General features: G+C 36.1%; 1 protein-coding gene across 1 annotated transcript in view; it reads right to left on the bottom strand.

Moving 5' to 3' along the window:
• Window positions 1–26200, bottom strand: part of LOC139119987 (RNA-binding protein 41-like) — a 125173-nt gene that overhangs the window by 42506 nt on the left and 56467 nt on the right. The window contains exon 5 of the mRNA XM_070683962.1: window positions 4837–5053. Within this exon, the coding sequence (XP_070540063.1) occupies window positions 4837–5053 (217 nt within the window). The remainder of the gene's footprint in view (window positions 1–4836; window positions 5054–26200) is intronic.

Genomic DNA, 26200 nt, shown 5'->3' with positions numbered 1-26200 from the left:
TTGAACCACTCTTTTTAAGGGTGGGGATTAAGCCGGGCGGTTTTGACTGTGTGACTGGTGACTTGGTGCCGTATGTTGTGAGTTCAAATCCGATTGAAAACCTACTGAATTGAAACACTATCCTTTCGATAGTGTTCACCAGTGTTCTCAATACATAGTTGTGTGCATTTTATTAACTATTGCCAGTCCTGTTTCATCTGATGTCCGATATAGAAAAACCGGCCCTACAGTATCAGCACTTCTATACCCATCCTAAAAATATTTCACTAAATCACCACATATACAAACAACTTTTACACAGATAGGGAAAAAGGTACAGCTGTAAAATTCTCTCTTCTGTCAGATCATGAGAGCCAAAATACAAGAGATTGGAGTGGCATGTTTTCAAAAAACAGCAATACATACAAAAGTGGGAAGAATTCATCTGTAATTGAATGGAGGCAAGAGTAAAAACCCTAAGAAGTGTTTGAAATTGATTCTATTTATATCACACATATTCCTGGTTTGATATCAACTGATCTGTTTCTGAATGGTCTGTTTACAAAAATGTGAGATTTAAAAGCAACACTTAAAGATGACTATCAAAGCAATCAGAACCAACATCTATGACTTAAAGCTCGTGTGAATTTCCTTTTCAAGCATGAGGAATTTCCAGACACCAAACTTCCACTTCAGTGCTCAACGTTGGATTGCGGAGTTTCACACAAACAACTTTACTCACTGAATATCAATGTAAATCACTTTTCCATATCTTGATATCAGCACATAACAAAAAAGTACCAGGACATGAAAGCTGCGTCAAAGGATACAAGATCGATTTCACCAAGCTATTCCATGTTCTATTCTGCGACACTTTTTTTCTATCTTAGCAATGTGCCTATGGGTGATAAATAAAGTACCAGACTTCTATCATAAAATTTTCAGCTGTGTCTGTGAAATTTCAATTTCTAACCTGAGACAAGTCTAATCCATATGTAATGTATAATTCAAAAATGCTGATTTTGTTTTGTTGAAAGTTTGTTGAGGTGCTGAAGCTATTACAAGTGATCTAGTGGTTGATAACATGTATCAAATTTCTGCCATTGATAATTACTGTCTATTGTGTAATTGCTTGTTTTCATTTATTATTCATTTCTAAGGATTTAAACTCAAGAATAAATTTCCAAGTGTAGTTATGCCTGAAACATGATATCAAAACAGGTCCCATAATCAGTATCATTCATGGTAAATAGATAATTTACTAGGTCCAAGAAACAACAAGATAATGATGATAACAATAAGGCCATCTTGAACCAATGGTTAGTGGTGACACCAAATGTGTTCTCATCATTTTTTCCTATAATTCACTTATAGTAATTGCGTTATTGCATTTAATTATTACACAGTAATATCAACTTTACACGCAGAGAATTCACATGATTGATTCTAAAGTGTTTATCTTGCCATTTATGCCATTTACATAATGCTGACAAAATTTGAATACTTAAATCCAAAGTGCTTTACAACTTTACAACTCTGAAAGTTTGCTTTTTGCAACAGCAACTCTCCATGCCTGAGTTCTATGTCATGAAATTAAATTCCGTTTATCAAATTAAAATTCATCCTTGCTTTTCCCATGCATAAACTTGAAGCAATTGAAGCATTACAGTTCATGATCTGCCATGTAGTCATTGACTTGACATAAAAGAAATCATGACACCTTGATCAACACACAACAACACGATGGCTCCTTTCAAAGAACAGCAGAGTCTCAGTTCCTTGCCTAGGTGTTACAATCTGGGTTTTCTGAGTCATTCTGGAACACCTGGAGATTCAAATGTCATCAGATACACTCCGATACATATTATTCTTGGAAAAAGTAACGTGAGGGGAACTGTATGTACACGTGAGATTAGATTTCATGAAGTCTTTCAGCCCTTTTATTTGATCTTGCATTTTCTCTTACCCAACGGCTCGTCTCTACCTTGTTACTTACAATTAATTACTTCTTGATCAGGGACACGATTTCAAGCCCCACAGGATAGGGTCTTTGAATTGCAATTACCCGTTATCTCATAGCTAGCTGTGAAAAGCCATCTAGGCAATTTACTCATCAACCCTGCAGTTGTCACAGGTAAATACAAATTAGAAGATCTATGTTTTTTTTATCTCTTGAATTGGAATTTCAATGGTACAAAGTAAATAGCATCAATATCAATTCTGTAAATTTACAGGAGAACAAGCTGTCTAAAGGAAGTCCATCTGTGTCAGATTCACCATTATAGTGGGGGCTAATTTAATTTTCCTTTCTAACGCAGTAAGTTTCTAATTCTGAAACCATCTTTATACAAGATTTTTTCTTCAATTTGTAGGGTTGTTTTCAGAAGCTGGAACGAGTGAGAAGGACATGAGTAACAATGTGTCAGTCAATTAATTTACTGAAGCCTGGGTCATGAAAGTTGAATCATGTATCAAGTTTTGTGATGATTAAGTTTCATTGGAATAACAATGTTATGATATGCTTTACGGTATAAGACAAGATGGAGGGGGCATCATAACTCAAGCGTCCCATCCAACAAAACCTTCAGTACTAAAATTTAGGACATCAATAAGTTGTATATTCAATGTCTGGTTCACTTAGTGCTGCTATTACCACCGCCAAACTGACTTGAAAGTGGGTCAACACAAGAGTTATTGATAATTTCTGTACAAAAATGTAAAAGGTGCAAAATGCTAAAGTTTATTATAATTTAAACGATCTGAATGACGTCAACCCCAGCAATCAACAGAGGAAGTATCAAGCCAACTATTGATTTCTGGGACAAAATATTTTGAATCAAGACTGATGAAAATACCCTAAAAAAATAAAATATGCAAATTCTTAACCCTTTGTGCACACAATTGATGTATCAAGGGCATATATGGACAGCTGTTATGGACAGCACTTTTTCTCATCCTAAAATTTCTAAAACTAACCAAATATTGGAAAACGATTGTAAATTTGAAAAAATCTGAATTTAATCAGAGCCTATAATCTGCAAAACAAACATTGAAAATTATCTGATAAACCTGATGAGAATGGATATTAATTTAAATGAAAGTACATGTAGATGCACAATGCTGTTACTGTAATCATATGTGTAACAAATATGACTAAGGTCATCCAAAGAAGCTGATAAAAGCAAAGCTTTTCATTAAAAGCTTAAAAACAACATGATTTTTTTTATTAGAGAATAAATAAAAGGCTTTGAAAGCAGGAAATTTCTGACCTTGTCAATATTAGAACATATTTGAATGAGATAATCACTTAGACCCTGAACTGAATCAGAAATACCTGACAAGTGGTTATTTAAAACCTGTTACACATTGATTGATGACGGCTGACAGACATGCAAACATTCAATAAGTACTCTGTCATTTACAGCACTGCAATGAAGCCAGTTTAAATTTAATTATACAGTTGTGCTTATTGGTTTTCTGTTTCTCTGCCTCTGCTGTTATCCAGAACCTACAGAAAATTCCTGACTGAAAAATTGAGTAAAATCTAGCATTGTCATTCTGTAGCTTTACATTACATCAACCCACATCTGATTGAAGACATTGCATGTATGTAGACTAATTGAGAAATTTCAAAGTAATGGATCAAATTTGGTTGCAAATTTTCATTCACAGGACACTATGAGGGGGAAATAGGGGCCAATCTTATGTAAAGGTTAAAAGACTCAAAGTGGGTCAGCTCTCAAGTTGTTGATCAGAAAATGACATTTGCCTTATAGGTATGTCTTGCGATCAGAAAATGACATTTGCCTTATAGGTATGTCTTGCGAAAAAAAATTAAGCCAGCTGGAGTTGTATGCACGATGTTACTGGGTTTTTTGTTGCTTATTTTTTCATCTTGAGAGTCAAAACTCGATCATTTTGTCATTCTGAGATCAGAATGTGAATATCAAAACTGTAACACTACAAATTATACGCAGCAAAGGATTTCAACAATGAAATTTGTTATACTTTGTTGTGACACGCACATTGTCACATCAGAACCATAGAATGCTGATCTGGCACTCAAGGCTTATCTTTTATCCTTGCCCTTTTTCTAACAGTTCATCACATGCTAATAAAAATAATTTCACAGTGCATGACACTTTTGACATTTACCGTACGGCTTCCGTGCAAACACCGGTTATAGCTATCAATGGCTGATGCCTTTGGGTATACACCATATGGTTAAGTGTGACACAAAGAGGAAAGACATGGTGTTAAAAATACTCAGATATTGGTCACTTAAGGAGGAAAGTATCCACTTACAGAGAGACTAGCACTGAAATGTTAAAATCTTTGGATTCGCTCCTTGCTCTACCTTATTTTTCCTTATTCACAATTTTTGAACTTTGATTTCAGGGTACATACGATCCATCAGGGAACATAATAGGCATAGATTTACTTACGGAACAGATATGTCAAAAACCATAAAATGCATACAAAAGTAGCTGCCAGATGCAGGTTTAAGGTAGGGTCAGCTAACTGCCCTAATTGTCTATAAAATTTGTCCCAATAAGCTGATTCTGTCAAACTGTCTTTTGCGGTTCACGTACAAATTGCTTGCCACTTAACCCTTTTGTCGTGGATTTTCCTGCCTATTTGGTCGGTCAATGTTTTCATTTGCTCATTCGTCAGTCTGGCCCATTAGATCATAAAACAGGTAATGGTTGGTTAAAGGCTGGCAAATCAGAGTATCCACACTGATTTGTTAGGGCATTTCCGTTTTTTTCTTTCCCCGAAGTCTCTTGAATGTGTCAATCGTAGTCAGGGTAATTCTGGCAATGAGAGTCATGGTGTCTACAATTTTATCATTCTTACTTGTCGTTAGATGGCTCAGCAGATCTGCTTTGTCAGTTCCCCTGAACAATGACTTTTCAATTTCCATCTCGTGCCGGCTCATGACTTTCACTGATGCAAATCTCTCTGGTTCAGTCTCTGCCAGTTCCTCCTCCCTGGATTGGATTTTCCGTTCGATTTCACTCAGTTTAGCACGGTAAGCAGCTGGAGCCATGCCCAGTTTACTTCTCTTTGACGGCTGCAATCAATTGGAGAAATAAAGAGAAAAGAGCAATGATGAAACCTGAAAAGCAGCATTCAGGAATCTCAGTGTAATTTGAAATGTTTAAATAAACTATTCTGGTGCGGAAAGACGCTCTTAAAAACAGCAACATCTATGTACTGTGCATATACACGATATTTCCACCTAGAAGAAAATTAGAATGAGAAAACTGCGTTTATCATCCATTTCCAGATACCTGTATGAAAAGACATAGTCCTATATTTTTTTTTCAACAAAATATCATAGTTTCAGGCACTTCATTTACAAGTAGTATCATGTGACTGGATAAAAAATATTCAACATTTTTTTAAAGACTGAGAAACATCCTCCCCGAACAAATGATGTCATGTACCCCTCTAACTGAGATTGCTGAAGAAAATATCAAATTCCCTCTGGGAGAGAATGTTCAAAACTGTCTCCATTGTCGTAAAAGACTTATCTTTGCACCAGCCCATGAAATGACACTGTTCAGCAGACATTCATGCTTCAACAGAGGGATACTTTCATTACAGCAGAAACCTTCATACAATATTTATTTTGCATCAACAACTACGGCATTTACAATATCATAATAAAAAGATTTTTCACACCTCTGAATAATGTGTAGAGAGCAGCTTGGTAAAGTTTACTTGGTTCTAAATTACATATCCCGTCTTTTGAAGCTACTAAATGCTGCTTTCCTGTACTGAAAGGAAATGCTAATCTCCTGTTTCTTTGAAAAGATGTATTAGTTTTTGTGTTGTGGGAAGTACATGAATAAGCAAGACACTTATGAACACCTGAGTGTTCTATAAAAAGACTGGTCCAACTGCAGCTGTGCAACTTATCAAAAAACACAGTTTTATCAAACAACCTTTCCATTTACAATGGTAGGGAACTTTGTAATTTATCTTTGAATTGGCTGTGTGGATTGTTTTTTAAGTGGTGCTTTCTTCTATCAAAGTGGATTTCAATCTACAATGGTGCAATTTTTGACCCCTCTCTACCAAAATGACTGAAAACATACACATATAACTGTAAACAACCAAACAGATCTCAGGAAATACGTAATGATCAAAATCCATGCCTGATGTCTGTTAGTAGAGTAATAGTTAAAGGTTGAATAAAAACGTGAAGAAACTGCTGATAAGAAACTAACAATCACTATGAATGCATTGTTTTACTGATGTATTGGTATTCTGACAGCTTTGTCTTCCTATGTTAGCCGGCATCTAATTCAACATGTGCCTTATTACTGTAAAACGTCTATCATAATTCAATAAACAGTCACAGCAAAAAGTATGCATGTTTTACAGTGCTATGAACAGTTGGGTAAGTAACGAGAGACTTCTTCCAGTAACAAGTCGAAATATTGAAAAAATGTCTCCACATTAAACCTGAAAAATAATTACAACGGCTGTCTGCTACTCACAAGAATCACAATCTTACAGCTGCATTTCTGTACTCAAAGAAGGTTCAAAAAGTAAACAGCAGCTTAACGCTTCAATCAATAGTTAATCTGTTTTGAAATTGAGTTGGCTATTCATATTCTAAAAATAGATAGCCTTATTCTTGCAGACAAGTTACATGCTACATGCTATCACTGTGTTTGATTAGAATCATCACTTTGGTATTGTGAAAATTCTTTTCGGAATATAGCATCAGTGGCACAGTGCTTAATACATTTGATCATATTTAATCCACACAAATATGATAAATTGCATCAGTTAAATTATTTATTAATGTACAACATACCAGTACATTGATAGCACAAATACAGTGATCTGATTGGTAAAAACATGAAAATAATAGAGCTATATTTGCAATATAGTAAAGTTGGATTATGAACATCTTTCAGTCAGAGAATTTCAAAGAACTTTTATGATACAATTGCAATCAATATCTCCGCAATGGGTATACCACTCAATTCACTCCATATAACACTCTCTATCACATGTGCATATATGTTGTGAACTGGTTGAATTCTCATAGGATACCTGTCAGTGGGTATGGTTTATTGCTTAAATAACAGACCAACTAGTACAAAAACAAATCAAATCTTTATTATCAGAGAGCCAGTATTTGATTTGTATCAAATCAATGAGTTTAAGTTCATCTAAAGGCTGGCTTCATCATATTATGATCACTATTCTGTAGTTCCATAAGTATTTTTACTAATTGACATCTTTTGTTTTGATAATCCTCATTACACATTGAAGTTAATTAGAGCATACAATTTTTATAAAGTAAGTGAAAGGAATGAGTTCCGTGTAAAACCATGATAAGTATAAATGTAGAAAGGTGTCAGTACAAAACAAAATATTTAACTTATTGATAATATGGTTTCAGACCAAAAGTAGGAAAGAAACATGTAACAGACATAAAACCTATCTTGATTCTGTAAAAGTTTTACAAATACAATCCCATAGATATTATGACATGACTATAGGCTTATTTAGGGAATGCTTAAAGGTCCCAGTTTATTATCAGATTTATCTTATTATAAATTTATGCAGTTGATAAAAATTTCAATGGAGGACAAAAGATGGACAAAGTGTAAATGAGTACTTTATTCATCCTCTGATATGAGAGCCAGAGATTGACAAGGGCGCGTTTGAACATGGTTGACAAATATTGAAGTTATTACTATTTAAACTAAAATATACCATATTTCAATGGTGAACATACACGGAATGCTCTACAATATAACACGAGAGTGACACATACAGATGTATTGGAAACAAGGCTACTATTTCAAGATAAAGAAAAACTATGTTTTGAACTAAAATTTCCATGATACTTGCTTGGTTGCTGGATAAAATAACATGTGGAGATCAAGTTTATCATGAGAGAGAAATCTATACCTAATTTCATAAAAAATACATTATTAACATGACCAAGTACACTCCAGAGGGAAAAGTATGGCAGGTTTATCTAGATTTTCAGATTGGATCTCTGGGATTGAGAAACCAATCGAAGGGAAGAATGCTTGGAACATGCTGCTCATTATACTGAACAAAATAGCCCCTCTAAGATTACTTTCCAGAAAGCTTTTCAGTGTAGAAAACAAGTATGGAGCTGTGTAACAGTTTGGCTATCACTGTTGTAATTGGATTGAAAATGAGTCTCCCGACTGACCTTCTGGGCAGGATCATCACTTGAGGAAGACTTCTCAGCCAGTATCAAGAACACCTTTCACAACTCAAGTGTCACTCACCACACATACTTGTGTCATCAGTTCACAGATTAAAGACCGAGATAACGACCAAACAGCCATGTATCAAACACCTGATCACTTTATACTGTTGACGTGATGGTCTCACGGAAGACAAAGACATTACACACGCTGACGTCCAGTGCCGCTACTGGAGCAAGTAACACCACAAATGATGGAATGTTATTTAAATACAATGGTGTGTATGCGACCGTAAGTCTTGGTGAAATCGTGACCAAAAAAGTCCACAGTATGCTCCATGAAATACAGTATTAGCTGTTTTTTGGGAATTAAACTATGTCCTGCAAGCATGAGCTTCATTTTTATTTGATTTTTATTTGATTTGGCTGAGCAGTTTTGTCTGTGGCTCCTCTGCTAGGTGACTGGGTACTGTACGTTGTGAGTTTAAACCTGATTGAAACCACCGTATTATCATTGGTGATGCTTTTCTTGAACGTTTGAGATTTCTGGATCAGTATGATTGGTCCAAAAGTTCAATGGTCTGTTACACCATGTGTAAGCCAAAAAGATGGCATATTGATATTGGTACATAGACTCTTGGTCAAAAGATAAAAAAGTGATGTCAGATGTGTTGAACAAAGTGAGCACATCCTGCCCCAGTATTTGAATATTGCCATACATCAATTTCAAAAGACAACTGTTATTAATGCCATATGAGATATCAGGTGTGCCACATTGGTCAACAAGTGATATCTAAGTACTGGGTATAAGCACATGATAGGTGCCAAATCAACGTTTAAATGAAGAGAAAAGCAATCCTCTTGAGTATCCCTGAATTTACAGTTTTGAAATGGAGGTGATATCTTTTCAAAAATGTAGCATAAAGCTGTTATCTGATATGAAAAAATGTGCCTTTACATAGTGTAGATGAGCATCTCACTGCAGACACACAATATTATCACTTCAACTTATATTACACTCATGAGTACGTGAGTATTAATGGGGAGATAATTTATGATCATGTAAGAAAACAGTTATAAAATAGATGACCTGCTCTACTATGATCAACATTGCATCTATTTTTGAAACTGCGTGTGATCTGGTAAGTGTTAAGACTGCTTTACTGGTTATTGTTAACCATTAACACTACAAGGAGATAAAGTAACAAGTTAAGTCAAAAGGCTGAGAAAGTGGACACAGTCTAGAGTTAACCAATCAGTCAGATGTGTACCACAGCTATCTGAATATAAATAAAATGCTTCAGTCTATAACTCACTGTATGTTGATGATATCATGAGTGTTTTCAAACTAATACTTTTCCACTTTCTGTTCTCCAGTCTTGCAGATTGATACGGCTGAATTCCCATTGAGAAAGGTTTCCAATATTCTGTGGGTATCTGTAGTTCATTTGTACTCAGTAATCATACCAAAGTTCTCAGAGGTATACGCCAGATCAACCATCTTTTCAAAGTGGATCATTTAGGTCATGTTAGTAGACTAGTGTCAGACTATTGGGAGCTTTAGAAAGCCCTATAATCAAACATATTACTGATATAATGGTCGCTGGTGACTCTGAGGAATTGGAGATTTACAGGCAGGTTTGCCGGAGCCATGATACTATTTTTATGATGATATTGTCAGCACAATATCAAGACTGTGTGCAAAAGAAAAAAATGAACAAAGTTGGATTCTGAATCAACATTGCTCAGCTATTAGCAACCGGATAGATGAAAAAGAGTATTTTACTATCCATGGATCTCCTCCTAAAGGTAAATGTGCGGAAAAATGTACCGGTAGGTACAGTAAAGTGTTCTTGCATACTTCCTACACAAGCTGCTACTGCTTGATCACATGATACATCTCAATTCCTCATGATCACTCTTTGTCTCTCACTGCTGTATCTTTAATATTGAGTAATATTTGAGCTTTTCGAATTTTGAAAACTAAACATCTGAGACTGCACTTATACTAAAATAAAAACGGAAACACAACATGCAACACTGAAAATAACCAATACTTGAAGAAAGCAGAAGAAAGAATTCTTAATAACAGTAAGTAAGGTCATGATAACAGTACCTATAAGTCCACAAAAATAGGTTTTTACTCTTTTTCAACCATTTGGACATATTGTTTTTGTATTTACCTTCAGTTGTCTATTTGCATTTTTTTATTTCCCCCTTTTTGGCTGACCACTACGCTGTTGTAAATATAGATGCTTTCCTGAACTGATGACATTTCTGTTTGTTTTGATTTCTAAAACATTCTAAATTTGGGGCAACAACAGAAGAGTGGAACAAAACACTTAACGTTTTACATCCTGCCCAGCTGTGCACATGGATAACTCATTTAACCTGTTCACTCCAATTTCGTGTAAACAGGTTCAGATTTTCACCTTTTGTAACAGTGGATTTTGGCAAAACCATGGTCCGTGAATAGGCGAGAACAACACGGTTCAACATTTATGTACATCTTTTTCCCCCAAGGCTACGATACAAATATGCGTGTAAGTTAGTCAGGAACTTTTTATACTTTATTTCTTTTGTTCAGAGTGTCTATGACTATATAAAAGGTATACTGTCACCTGTTTCAATTTTGCCACAGTTACCATGAAAAGAGAAAATCTAACCAATCACAGATTTTAAGTGGGTGGCCACTTTTTAAAAACAGCGCCCTCGCATGGGCATTTTGAATACCAAGGAACACCCCTTTGACCATATATGTACAGGTGACTGTATACCTTTAATTCATGCATTATTTACAGATTGAACAAATTTAAAATAGTGTTCGGTAGGTTACTAGTATACACAAAATGAGGATTCATGATTTTAAAATGAAGTTTAAAATGACACTGAAAAAATTGCAAAACTGTGGTCATAGGTCCTATGGGACTAAAGAAACACATTATCCAGTCAGGATTATTGTATTTTCCGACTCTGAAATGTGTATGTTGGAAAAAGCACCACCTTGAAATGAAGTAGGAACCTTCACACAGATGTTAAGATAAATACACAACTGCATCAAAACAATCACACCATAATTTGATACTTCAATGGACAGAATCTTCTCTGTTACACTTGACAGAATCTGATTATCTGTGGAAGAACTGCATTAAATTTGAACATGACTACTGACCACTTCTGACATTTCATTACTTTGCCAGAGGGATATCCTCTTTCCTCAGGAAATTAAGCTGTTTCTCCGTGCCTTTCACAGAAATCAAATTTTGGAGAAAGGAGTCGAAGCGACAAACATCAAATACAAGAGCGATACTTTCTCCTTCGATGCATTTCAACACATAGTACATAGCCCCCACAGTATAGGTTTACAAGAAATATTTTGATATTGTTCTGTCAATTTTCCTTTGTTGCAAACAAGAGACATAGCTTGCTCTGGTATTTTTATCATACACTATACCACCCTATGGTTTAGGTTTACACTGATGTTGTTTGGTACATTCTGAAAGACTTTTTTTTCCTTAAAGAACATGAAATCCAAAGTTGTGATCATTACAATAGTCAATGGTAGTTTTCCTGAAAATTGTGTAACCAATAATCTTACTCAGTACATTTTGAAATTCACACTGACATGTATTGGATGGCATGACAGTCTATGCTTCAGTGTGGAAACAGATGGCTTTATAGTGACATGTTTGTGAGTTCTGTCAAAGGAACAATTTATCGCTGTAACTTTTGTTCAAGAACATTTTTGTCAACATATTTATATCACATGCATTGAACGGCATAACTGTCCATGCCTCAGTGTGGAAACAGATGGCTTTATATGGTGGAATGATTGTGAGTTCTGTCAAAGGAATAATTTATTGCTGTAACTTTTGTTCAAGAACATCTTTTGTCAACATATTTTCATTATCTTTGTTCTGTAAAACAAGTGTATATTTTCTTACTTTGCTGCTTGAAGCATGTTGAAATTTTCAGCACGTGTAAGGAACAACATAATCATTGGGTTAGGGTATAGAGTTACTGTCTACAAACAAATTCCGGTCAAGACTAAAATTTTACCTTTGACAGTAACATGGGATATTTACTGCACATACACACTGTTACAGTTGGAGTTAAACCAGATGAAAACCAGGTATTTGACACAATTTCCAGAGAAGAAACTGTTTTTAAAGATAGGTTTTCAAAGACAGGCTGTTTTTAAAGACAGACAAGAAATCCTGAAATTTCAGCAAAGAACCCTCTCAAATTTCAAAGCTATTCTGTCCATTGTACTAAAATCACCTTGCTACACTTTCCCTGACTGACCACATGAGGGCACTGTGCATTTATAGAATGCTGGCAGATTTCTTGACATCCTTCTTGACAAATAATTAAAACATTTACAAGGCACAATGAAAGTAATGTTTCCCTTCTCTTCTTATTCAATATGAGATGAAGATGTGTGTTGTATATGATGCCTTCAGTTCCTGTTTAATCAAGGCTCTATGCACAGGTGTACATCTCCTGCAGTTTAAGCTGTCAGTGCTTCATGTTGACAATATGTCCGGGAGTGCATCTTCAAGCATGAGTAATTACAAAACCAATACAGAAACAAAAATCAATATAACTGCACGTGAAGTATCTACTTCCAGAGTTTGCTATTCTTAGCTTGATGATACTTTTGTAAACATACCAAGCAACTTGATTTTCTTATCCTACAAAAACTGCATGTAAATAACATCATAATGCCAATTCAAAGAAAATGTGTCCTGATCTCCACTGAAAGCATTTCAGTTTTATGGGACTGAAAGCGTTTATGCTGAAACATACAAGTTTATTGAAAACAGGAAACTGCTAATCTGGACAACATGAGAGAATGATATCAAAGGAAATTTGGAAAACAAGTACTGTACCTAAAGAAGAATAAACAGGGCCATTTGATTACATACCGTATATTCCTGCAGTATATTCATCATCTATATATATTTTACATTTTTAAAAGGGTAGTAGCCATAACTTTTTGGAGATTTTATCACAATTTTTGTTGCTTGTTCTGCTCCCCAAACAATGTTGAAATACCTACTATCTAGCTTGGCAGCACAGCCAGGTATACCGGTATGTGTCAACTGTACTGTTATTGTGTACATTTGAATTCTAACCCAGACCAGAATTAACTTGTCAATGCATACAAGTAAGTCTACACATGTACAGGTTGAGTTGGCATGTTGAATGCTGTGTATCTCAACATGCTTTAGAGAGTAGAACAAGAAACTGTTGTTAACATTAAAGAAGGAAATTCGAGAAAAATCAAAAAAGCTACTTGCTCTTTAACTACCAAGAAGCATATTACTTTATTTTACATGTATTTATCCTGAATATTTATCCATGGATAAATCTAGTGCTTGTATTGAAATACACATGCAGAATTATTTTTCTTTCCTAGCTGCACTTAAATTATCTCTATGAACTTTAGAGATGAGTGCAATGAAAAATAGTCCCGTCAACTAGCTTGACATTGTCATGGCTTGTGAAGAAGAGCATCTGAGACATGAAGAGTTTACTGCAGGTTTAAAATAGAAACTGATTACTTCTTGCGGAGAAAGAGCTAAAGATTCAATAGCCTGATGAAATGACGAAAATATCAGTAATCTTGGTTACTTAAGAGCAAAGAGATGTTGGACCAATTACTGGTATTGTACATTCAGAAAATTGCAGTGTATTAAAGCCTAAGTGTGTCTTTGGGTTGTCAGGATGCACACGCGACAATATTTGAGATCACGAGAAGACTAGAGGGAGAGTTGAAAGAATCATATTGATGCTCTGAAGGGGTAATTTAGACAATGAAAGCCAGGTGTTTCAAGAATATTGTTCAGCGGCTCACGGTGTGTTAGTGTGAATGTAAATGTACTCTGATACCACAAGATCTGCATGGTTTACTTTGGAGATTAATCTTCAGATGTTTATCTCACAGAGAATCGTGCGCGAGGAGCAGCGCATCAAACGATGATGCAGAAGGTGACGGTACTCCGCTAAATTATTTGCAAACTGGTGATTGAAAGGCATCCATCCAGGAGAATGAGAATACCCGGGCTGTTTCATCGGAAACACACGGCCAGAATGCAATATTGATAGCTGGAAAATTACACCGATGTGTAGTTAGAATGAATCATTCCAGCCTGATGTGCACACGCTTTGCTTGGATGCTCCACAGAACTTGATTCTGTCCTCCTAGCAATGTACACATTTTTGATGTGACAGTGTGATGACTTTGTGCTCACAAACTGAGATAACATCAACCTACAAAGGCATGTCCTGGTTTATACTGCTACCTCGAGGATTTGGATAACACTACAGGACATCCTTGTAAACCTCATGAGCTCAGCACATCAGCTGATGGATATTGGTGAATAAATTTATTAAGTGCATAGCTAATATTCTTTTATTTGAGGTGTGAAAAGACTGCAAGTGTGGAGAATGATGAGTTAATTAAAATCATTGTTATCACAATAGTGCTTTAAGACATGAAAAAACACTGTGTTGTCTATAAGTGTCAATGCACCTAGCACTGTGCTGTCAGCATTGTGATGAAATTGCCCAAGGGCTTAAAAAAATTTACTGAAAAAGAGTGAGAAAATTTATGCCACATCAATGCCAGCAATCATAGAAGCAATTTTTCTCTTCTGGGCATTCAAACAAAAGTTTTTTTTCTTACTTAAAAGCCCCATTACCTGTATCTTTTTTGCATATTTCGCAATGAGCTGGTTTGAAATCAAGAGTTACTCAATATGTAAAATTGCTGAGGTGTGACAACAGAATGTTTTTCAGACATTGGCAACAAGCGTACAACTTAGGTTCTAAAACCTAAATAATGTTTAACTTGCGAGTCAAATATGGCTGCCCCAAGTGAGTACACAAAACTGTGAACAATTAACAGAATCCATCACCACAAATTCAAAAAGGTGACATTTTCAAAGACATTCTGACTTAAAAATTGGAATTAAAAACATCTCCCTGAAGCTTGGATGGTAATATTTTTGTAGGCAAAGTGTAACAAGATTCAGTTATACGGGGCTTTCTAAATAAAAAATAAGGTTTGATTTTTAAAAGACTCCATCAACAGAGGCAATTCTGTGATTCCTTCTTCTCACACTTTGATGTGAATGTTTCATCAATTTGCTTTGTTAAAGAGGGATCAGCTTTGACATCTTGATAATCAATACAGTAATATATTCACAGTATCAATTGAAAAATAGCAATGTCATTGTTAAATGACACCTCATGTTATTTTCTTTCTGCTATGTGTGGGTCTGCGTTTTTATCAATCCTTGTTTTTTTTTCTAAATTTAGGATTTTAAATTCCTCAGGTGACTCAGAAATGGATGTTGGAGAAATAATAGGTTTTCTTTATACAGAACAGCAGACCTGAGAGAGTGATATTATACAAGCTGATGATCATCTTGTCATTTCCATTACATCATACATTTGGAACCAGAAAAGATTTACAGATGCGAAAGTGACAAAAAAGAAAGTTTTCATAAAAACCTGTCACTCACGTGCCTGCTTATCTTCAAAAGCCTCAATTTAAGCCTGTCTCAGTTATATAATACTACATGATAAACATTTAGTAAAAAATGAGATTTCACGTCTTCTTTTCATTTTAAAGATGGTTTTGAAAATGAAAGCTGCTTTCAATGTATACAATATGGTAAAATTGCCCAGCAAAGAGATGAATTGTTTCTGTATTCCACTGAAATCCTGGCCAAAAACGTATTTCAAAATGAATCTCAACCCTAATCCCAGCAAACACTCGACAGTCTCAGTCGTCCTTTCACAAATTATCTCAGTACGTGTACTAAGCTTTTACAGAAAGTCACTGTGAACGGAGCATTATCCAGCGCCATCATGGTAGCCTTCTTTCCAAACAGTACTTCTCTACATATTTCAGTGGAACCAATTCATTTGCTGGGTAATTTACAGTATGATGTTCCAGTAATTCCTTCTAAATGAATATTAAACCTGTATCAAAGAGAAAGTTTCAGACTTACAACGGATTAGACTGTTCGACATTTCACTACTCTTCAATATTTCTAAAACACAAAGCCTTCTCAAGTAATTGATTAGTAACATGACAGCACCAAACATTGGTTGGTGAAATCTCATCTGATAAAACGCTTCATGCTGAGATATTATCTTCACTATACTCACTGCTGGAGTCTCTAACTTAACCCTTTGAGTGCTGTAAATTTTCCTGCAAAAAATTTTAGTGCAACATTTTACCAATTTTTATGAATTTTTCTGTATATTTTTTTATAATTTTGAAGCAAATAGACATCACATTTCAATGGCTACAGTATTTTATCCAAATTTTAGCAAAAATCTGAAAAAATTTGACTGGAGTATATTTTGTAAAGCCGACAAAATTGACTTTTGCACTCAAAAGGTTAACTATGTGAACAATATTGCCTGACAAATTTTCTCTCTTCTTTCTGACACACCGCACTTTGAAAAAAAACTGGTTCAGGTACAATTATATCATTGTTTTTGAGTTTGATGAAAATTGCAGTAATAAACTATGCAAAACTATATTATTTTCAGTTGTGAGCTTAACATCTTCATTTTATGAGAATCACTAAAAGCCTTTGGCTCATGCAAGTCTAAAAAGCTAGGGGGACTTTCATCTTCTCAAATACAAGAGTGTACATTTGTATCATCAGTTGAATGTTTGGGGTAAAACATGAATGAACTTTCACCATAAATTTCCTGTCTCGGCAGTCAAGAAAGAAGACTAACATCTTTTAAGAAGAATGTCTAATATCACGACGTCTGTTTCAAAAATAAGACTGCAATCTTTCCTCTGAAGAAGTCTTTGTTTCATCATGTCTGATTGGGGATGTGCTCAACTATTGCCAGAAGGGTTTGCTGTTATTACTTTTATTGCCAAAAGTGAAGATGTCCACTGCAAACACGATCTGGAATTTCTTTTTACACACACATTCATCAAACAAACTATGTCCCTTCATAAACAGCTTCCTACATTAATTGCATATATGTATCTCATTACAGGATCAGAGTTGTTTTCAAATAAATCTTTGAATTTGACGTCAGGTAAAGCAGTATTTTCCAGCGACGTTTTTGTTTGGTTGAAATCCTAAGACATTTACAAATACAATCATATTATTCATCAACATTATAATACGTACAAATCTAAACCCTTAACAATTCTTTCTTAGTATGATATTAACTGTTAAAACACATCTACTAGTTGGCCTACATTTTTTCATGGCATCAAACATGAAAGTAAAATGTCGGACATAGAATTTACTCACTCTCCTTTGACATTTACAATGATCCAATGAATAGGTCGCAAAAATAAACACGAACCGACAATTATTATCATCTTCCTGAACCATGATTTTCTGTATCCTGCGATTCGAAAAGGATATCAAACACACAAAATGTTTCACTTACGGGTATGTGTGGCACTGTAAATAACTGTGTTTGTGAAATCTGTAGAGTTGCCTGAGCTAGGCAGGAACGTATTTACTTTCTTTCTACATTCACAATCAGTACGGAAGAATGCAACATCAAATCGAACACAAACCTACCCTGGGCATTCTTTCCTATGAAGAAACGCTGTTCGTATTTATACAAACTATAAAGTTAAGATACCTGATACAAAATGTATGTATAACTTCAGGTGTTCAATATCTGAAGACACAAAAATTACTGGCCAACAAGCCCAAGTTTTTCCCTGGAGCAGCCATTTTGTACGTTTTGAAGTTTCTATCTTGCTCAAACAAGTTTCCTGGCAGACTAAGGTTAATTTTGAGCTATTTTTCTAAATATAAGTTTTTAAACCTTTCCAGCCCACAAACCAAATACAGAGCCCGCAGTCATCATAGCAAATCTGGAGCTAAACAAATTTTATATTAAAAGGGTTACTTTTTTCTCAAATACTGCATACGAATAACTTTCAAATGTTGTTTAGAATAAGTTTTCTTCAGTGACTGGTGTGTGGATGACTCTATCCAGTGATAAATTTTGCCATGGAAACACTGCTTTAATACAAGAATACACTGACTTTAATGGTACAAAGAGGAAGAATAGCCATAGAATAAGGCATAAAGCATTGTAGAATTTACTTGGAGATAGCATTTACAATGTAAAGCAGACTTGAATGCCATCAACTGAGCTGTCATCTGAACAGAGAAAAATCATTCCGTTCGCATTTATGCTGGTGAAAATTAGCTTTCAGAGTTGGTGTACAGTTGATTGTTTGTGAAACTCCACAAAGCTTGTGATTGAGCTATCATGAGGTATGAAAGGTAGCCTCAGATTATATGCTGCATAGTTCAAAATCATTACCTTTGTGTGAATCAGAATGAAACACTGACATTAAATGTCGTACCTGGTCTCAAATAACATAAACTACTGCTGAGATCACGATATTCCCTAGGTAACATTTACACAGGGTCAGTGTAGGTTAGCACAGAGATAGGAATAGATAAACTTCAGTAAGAATATTTTTCTTTCAAAACTTCTTTCATCATTTCACATAATGGTGGCATTTGTAATTGCCTGTATTAAAGCTATCACTGAACAAAGTCCTTGCATTTTATTTTCACTGAGAAATTGAGCATTCAGAATAAGTTTAAACGTTATTACCCACCCCCAAAAAAATTCCAAACTATAACATTGCCATTTGAAATCAAACGCACTATCAATTACAGCCCAGGGTACATTTTTGAAAGGAAAATAACCAGGCATTATATTTCCATCAGAATGGGAGTCTGTAATGACAAAAAGAGACGCATTTTTGAGCCTCCCTTCCTGCAACTCCTGGTACACGCAAATGACATTCAACTCTAAGGATCTGACTGACGCTACTTGACGCTAGACCAGTCAATCCCCTGCAGTTAGTCTCTGCTATCGCAACTTTATGAGTTTACTTTAATACTGCAGGGTTTCTTATATCCAGCAATAAACTTAGGATTAATATGGGCACAGCCATCACTGTAGGCACATTACCTATTTGGAGTACAAGTCCTGAATTTTCTAATTCTCCACAACACCATGAAAACAGAGAAGATTCTCACCTACAGATATACACAATGCTAAAAATATTTTTCTTACAAGAAATTTTTTCTTAATATGAGATAAATTTTCTTGAAATAAGAAAAATTGTTACTACGTTTTCTAGCAAGATCTTATTTGGTATCAGCTGAACAAGTAATAAGTAAATTTTCTTGATTTGAGAAAAATATTCTTGATTCAAGAAAAATATTCTAAATATACGTTTTATTAAGAAATTTTTAGTCATTTAATTTCGCTAACAAGATAAAATTTCTTATATTAAGGAAATCATTATCTAGATTTATGATCATGCTAACCATTCAAGCAAGATCATGTTAAGTATTGAGCTGACGAGTTGAGAATATTTTTCTGGATTCAAGAAAAATATTCTCAATGTAAGTTTTATCAAGATATTTTTGTTTTCAATTCTGATAACAAGATAAAATTTCTTACATCAACCCTTTTAGGGTCATTGTAAACTTTTGACACCTACCACAAAACAGCCTGCTTATTATCTGCTATAATAATAATAAAGTATGTATGATAATTTTACGTAATTTTGACCAAAGTCTAAAATCAGTGTGAGGCTATAAATTGTGTGCCAAAAAAGGAAATCAGTGTCAATTAAAAATAAAAGAAAATATGAAAAATTTTGCTTACAAATTTAGGCAGTAAAAACGTGGTAGTCAAAGGGTTAAGAAAATCAATATCTAGATTTAGGATCATGTTAACCATTCTAGCAAGATTATATTCGGTATTGAGCTGACAATTAATGGGAATATTTTTCTTGATTGAAGAAAATATTCCCAACGGTTTTATCAAGAAATTGCAAGGTGTTTGATGTTGCAAACAAGAAAATTCCAACATTGAGAGAAAATCAAAATATACATTTAAGATCACGTTAACCAATTTTTTGGAAAGTTAAAACTCTGCAAGATCTTTGAAAAGTGTGCTCAAACAGTTGCACTTAATCATTTATTGTATTGGGGTCATGGGTGATCTAACAGGATATTTTCTACTGAAAGTTTTGTGTATGTTCCATGAAAACCCCTGTCAAAATATATTGAGTAAAAGTATTTTTTATAGAAAAACACACCAGAATGAACTATGTGTAAATCAAAATTACACAATACAAACATTTAGGTTTACTCAACACTGTTGCAGTAATATTTTATTTCTTTAATCGGTTACCATATTTTTGCCTAAAAGCTTTATTTTAAGCAATCAGAGTTTTTACTGACTTTTTCAGTGTTCATTCTGGGATGTATTAAAACCTCTTGTCCCAAAGTGGGCCATCATCAACACACATGTAAAACCCTTGAATTTTCTGCAGAAAATACAATAGTCATACTGGAGATAGGGCCCCCGTAACCAACCAAGCATACTGTAAAGTTGTCCTCCATACGTACGCAACAGGCCCAACAATGGCGACAGCAAACTAACAGTTTCATTTGATTCAATTGTCTACGTAACTTGTGTGATAAATTATTGATACATGTATGTCGGACTTGAACAACTGTACAAATTGCTAATCTGTGATTTTGACTGTGGAAACAATCATGATCAAAGCTTACCGCACCGGTAGGATTTTTCCGAGAGTGACCCCTAATTTTCATGCATCGACTCTTGAGAGTTACCCGTACGACCGCAGGTCCGTTGAGTTGCCGTGTAGTATACATAGCCCTTCTCTCTATGTATACTACACGGCAACTCCACGGACCTGTGCGTACGACCTACATAAAGTGATGGATACATCAACTTTTACTGTGGTTTTACGACTTATTAGGACACCAAACTTGCTAATTACCCAGCAACTTCGCTGATGATATTGAGACTTTGATCGGTAATTACCAAAGCACTTTGGTAATTCACCTCAAACTTGATACTTGATCTGGCTGCAGTAACTCCATGGGTGGCAAAGTGTAAATACAGACACCGCCGACATCTCAGTGCATACAGTGATAGCATAAACCAATTTGAGACATGAGTTTGCACTCAAAGTTTTCAACAGTGTACCCATACAAAAAATTGCTGAACAAAGTGATGAAAATGGCACAGGACAAATACAACTTGCATCGCAATAAACCTGCCCACTGCACCAAAAAGATTTCTGTAACTTCAATGGACATCAGGTCTGATTGTACAGTCCTACTTAAATACTTTTTCCGCTCAATTCGTGCTGATTTAGGCACAATTATTGAACACCACTCAAACTTTCAATCACTTTCCTAAATCGACTTACACCTGAAGAAATTGTAAAGGAAGCTAGAGTACAGAAAAGATTTTCAATCTCTCTATCTCATGAACGGGCATTCCTCGATCACATTTATGCTGATAGACAACCATTGCCAAAAGGCAGCAAAACTCAGCAATGATTCCGATCTAAACTGACACAGTATTTCATATCCCTGCATCAAATGAAATTGAGAACACAATCCCATCCGTGACATTTGGTAAAATTTTCACATGAATCATATCTTGAAAAAAAAGTGAAACAAAGACGTCATGTACTTTGCCGATCAACAGCACAGTGTGAACTGTGAAGTGGCATCTACATTGCCTGCAACTCAGTGTACTCAGTATCAAATGGTCTACATCTTATGAAAACAACAACTGGCAGTGGAAGTTGTAATATTCACCGTAAAAACTCTTCACAGATGAAAGGATAATTGCTTCAAATGAATGAAACTGCAGGTTTTAGAGGAGGAAAACCAATGGCGGATGCGCGGAGTGGGACTAGGTGACGGAGACGGAGGGTTTAGGTTTATAAATAAACTGGATAATGTAGGATTTTCCTCACAATGCTGTAAAAGGAATTCAAATGTCAGCTTGTTTTGACATTATAATAGTTTTTCTGCTCTGAAAAGTAATTTAACAAACTCTTAAGACCCATTATACTCTCCTACCTCTCCGTAGTTGAGTTTTACATGTACATGTAGCACGGATGAACAGCACACATGTACATATGTTGGTTTTACTGAGGAATGCTGTTCAGTGGAATGCCAACCCCTGGTCACAAATTAATTTATGGCACTAGTATGATACTTATCAGTGACTTTGTATACACATTGTGTACCCCATGGAGCACTCATGCAGCCAGATCAAGTATCAAGTTTGAGGTGAATTACCAAAGTGCTTTGGTAATTACCGATCAAAGTCTCAATATCATCAGCGAAGTTGCTGGGTAATTAGCAAGTTTGGTGTCCGGATAAGTCGTAAAACCACAGTAAACAGAACTTGTATGTATTAGCAAATTTGCGATCATTGGTTCTGACACAGCGGTGTTGTTCTATGCATAGAACTGGCTACTCTGGAAAAAGGCAAACGAGATAAGCATAGTGTCCGACCTAAAATGTTGCTCTTCAAAACGATCGGATCATCCGGCCTAGCATGGATGCTTTCCTTGCAGTGTTCAACGTTCCGTTTGTACGGACGGTAGACGTTGCAAACGCTTCGATTTAAGGGACTGTCCGATCATCTTTTTATAAAACGGGTTCATCAACTATACACATAATGGCGTTAAATATACGAGTGGCGACTAGCTTTTCGCCACTACGTAGCGTGTTTACATTTATCGGCCATGCCACATGCGTACAGCTCAAATACACCGTTGCCCCTACATCAGTCCTTTCTACCCAGCTTCCTATGTACCACCGTATATTCTGTACTGGGTATTGAATTACAAAGGTCGATGGGTAACTGAATCATTTTATATGTCACACTATGACTGAGGTGATGACCGTCGGACGGCCGAAGCTACACGAACGTATGAACTACGTGAACTCACCGTGTGATTGACACGTTCACACACAATGTTGCGCCTTTTATAGTGGCGCATCGAACGTTGAAATGATGGCCATTCGAGATTTAATTGCGCTATGGCGCGTCCTAGAATATATTCTCATATCACAGGACTTTGATTTCGAATCGCAATGAATGGACAAAGCTCTAAAACCACGCTGAAAACATTTGTATTGGTTTACGCATTACGGTTGTGTACTGTGAATGGCAGCCCTGGCCGTGCAGTTTATGACCTCTGACCTTTTTTATCTGCGCGCGCCTGTTTACTTCACAAGCTGCTGGCCTGGCTGACTGCATGCAGGTAGTCGTCTGATAAACAAACTATCTCGAAATTACATTTCTTGAATGAGAATGTCCTTGGATTTCTTCCACCATTTAAAGGAACAAACACTTCCTTCGGATAAGACTTATTCCAGCGAAGATGAATCGATCAGACCGAACTAGTGAAGTGAGTCAACACACCATCTACATCGGGTAACCCCGGGCCTGTGACAGTATGTACGGAGCACAGTCGCTCGAGAGCTATTCAGCTCTGGGACTATTCGCCCCATAGACGAGTATACAGAAGCGAGAAATACCCCAAGTCAGGAAACAGAATGGCTATAAAAACCGCGCCATGTAACATTCCGTGTCCGATTTCACTGTGAAAATTAGCAAGTTCATCTATCATGCTACCGTCCATCGTTCCCTATCATTCTAAAAGTTCATACCTGATACTTTATCTGATTCAAAAACGCTTGTATCGTGTGATTTTCGGCCGAATTCGACGGACACCTCGCCAAAACCTGGGGTGAGCAACATTCCGGTCACCTCTTGGGTACCTCCACTTTACTGACGTTGGCGCCGCCTACCCATGAGGGATGACTGGAATGTTGCTCACGCTTATGTTTTGGCCAGGTGTCTCTTGAACTCGGCCGAAAATCACAGGAAATGAGCATTTTGTAAGCAGATGAAGTATCAGGTATGAATTTTCGTGTGATTTTCCGGCCCAGTTCAGAAGACACGTCGCCAAAACATAAGGCATGAACAACCTTCCAGTCACCCTCATGGGTACGCCGGCGCTAACGTCATGCTTATGTTTTAGCGACGTGTCCGTCGAATTCGGCCGAAAATCACACGAAACGAGCGTTTGTGAAGCAAATCAAGTACCAGGTATGAATTTTGAGAATGATAGGGAACGGTCGACGGTTACATGATAGATGAACTTGCTACTTTTCACGGTAAAATCGAACGTCGAAGATGACATGGTGGCACAATCCCTATACGAAATAGCCATTTCATTTCCTGACTTGGGGTATTTCTCGCTTCTGTATACTCGTCTATGGGGCGAATAGTCCCAGAGCTGAATAGCTCTCGAGCGACTGTGGTACGGAGTACGCAAATGAAAGCCGTGATCGAGAACCAGCTGAAGCCCCAGTACCGGCCTCTTAGAAGAACGTCGCTAGCTCGTATTTTTTTGTCCAAAGACCAGATTTCGAATCGCAATGAATGGACAAGTTGAGAAGTAATATTGCGACGAAGAGGACGTTTGAAAAAACAACAGAGGTCGCGCAGCGGTTGTCTGTCTATCGGGACTATGGCCGCTGTCACTGGTAAAATGTCTACGGCAATATTCACGAGAAAAAAACTACTTTATAAGGTCAACGACAAGAGGACTGGCAGTAAAAATACGGTAAGAAATTGACTAAACTTTCAACATATTTCATGTTTGACGTCGTGATAGTTTCTTCAACACGAGTATTACCTGTATGACGACTGACAAATCGTGAGATCTTTCTTGTTTTATCTTTTCATCACTGAGTTTTCAATTTAAAAGAAAATATTTGATACGAAGTTTGGCCATTTTATTGTATCGAACGTCATTTTTACGAAATGTAATTTTTTTTTTCAAAAATGGCGCACGTCCTTGGTTTTGCCGATCTGCAATCAATGGCTTCGCGCCGGCGCCAATTTTTTTTTACTTCTGCAACATTGTAGCAATTTCACAAAGTTTGTCAATTGTACTTTGCATCGGTAGGTACTAGGTAGTGACAGTCCTCAATGTCAACGCTACGGACGCTTCAAAAATGCCAGATAAATTTGTGTTTTTAAGCTATTGTGAATATATGACACATTTAAGTTACTAAGATCATTAAAGGAACAGCTTTAGCTCTAATTCGTGTACTTTGTCTTGTGAAAAATTGTATGCTACGCTCCTTGTTGTTCATACACTGTCTTTTTTTTTATTTCATCAGTATTGACAACTTTAGCATGTTGTGGATGTATCCCATCACTGAATAACAGATGACTGTCATTGTATAGAATCCTGCAAGAGAAAGGAGCTTGACGGTAGGAACATATAGCCATAGGACTTTGGAAAGTTTTATAGAAAATTGCAATTTCAAGGCCAGGTTGGTTTGATGCCATACGAGTAAGGAATCACACAATATGTGTGATGATCCAAAAATCGAAAACCCTAGAAACATTGACCAGTGTACCACACAACATTTTGTATAAAATTAACAGTCACAAGAAACAGTTTCATAGTGATGTACAGTATTGAGGTTTTTAAATTAATACAGTAGACCCTTGCTATTATGATCATGATGGCTGGGGTACATAGAAATTTTCGTTAAATTGAAGTGTTCATTATTATGAAGAACGAACATCATATCACTCTGAAGAGTCACCTTTCACGTTTGCTCTCCATTCTACGTTGTGTCTGATTAACCGTGCAAAACTCTTGGGGGACACAGTTTACGTTCGTTATAACTGATGGTTTGTAATAGAACTACTGGTCAAGTGGTGATACTGGGTACCCTGATCTGGTAAGCATACCCTACTAGCATGCTACAACTCATGATTGGACTAAAGTGACAAGGTTATAGTACAATTACCCAACTTGCTGTCAAAATACCGGGTCGAAGTCGTGAATACTGTCTGTCATCATCAGAGTGTTACATTTGTCATATTTGGATGTAAGATTGCCACATCTACTACAGAACGTCTTAAATATCTAGCCGACCTGCTTTGTGAAAAATCCCCGTTTCAAAAGCTTTAAGACTAAAAAGCTGTCTCTCACTTGAAAGTCACACCGATAAACTCTACAGTACCTCAGGAATTGTGAAATCCATACACCATGCACAAGTTGGAAAATTACTGGTCAAATTTTAATAC

Source organism: Ptychodera flava, chromosome 20 (genome assembly GCF_041260155.1).
Source record: "Ptychodera flava strain L36383 chromosome 20, AS_Pfla_20210202, whole genome shotgun sequence".
Classification (NCBI taxonomy): domain Eukaryota; kingdom Metazoa; phylum Hemichordata; class Enteropneusta; family Ptychoderidae; genus Ptychodera; species Ptychodera flava.
Note: the sequence above shows the minus strand (reverse complement) of the source record. Positions and strands in the feature narration are given on the sequence as shown.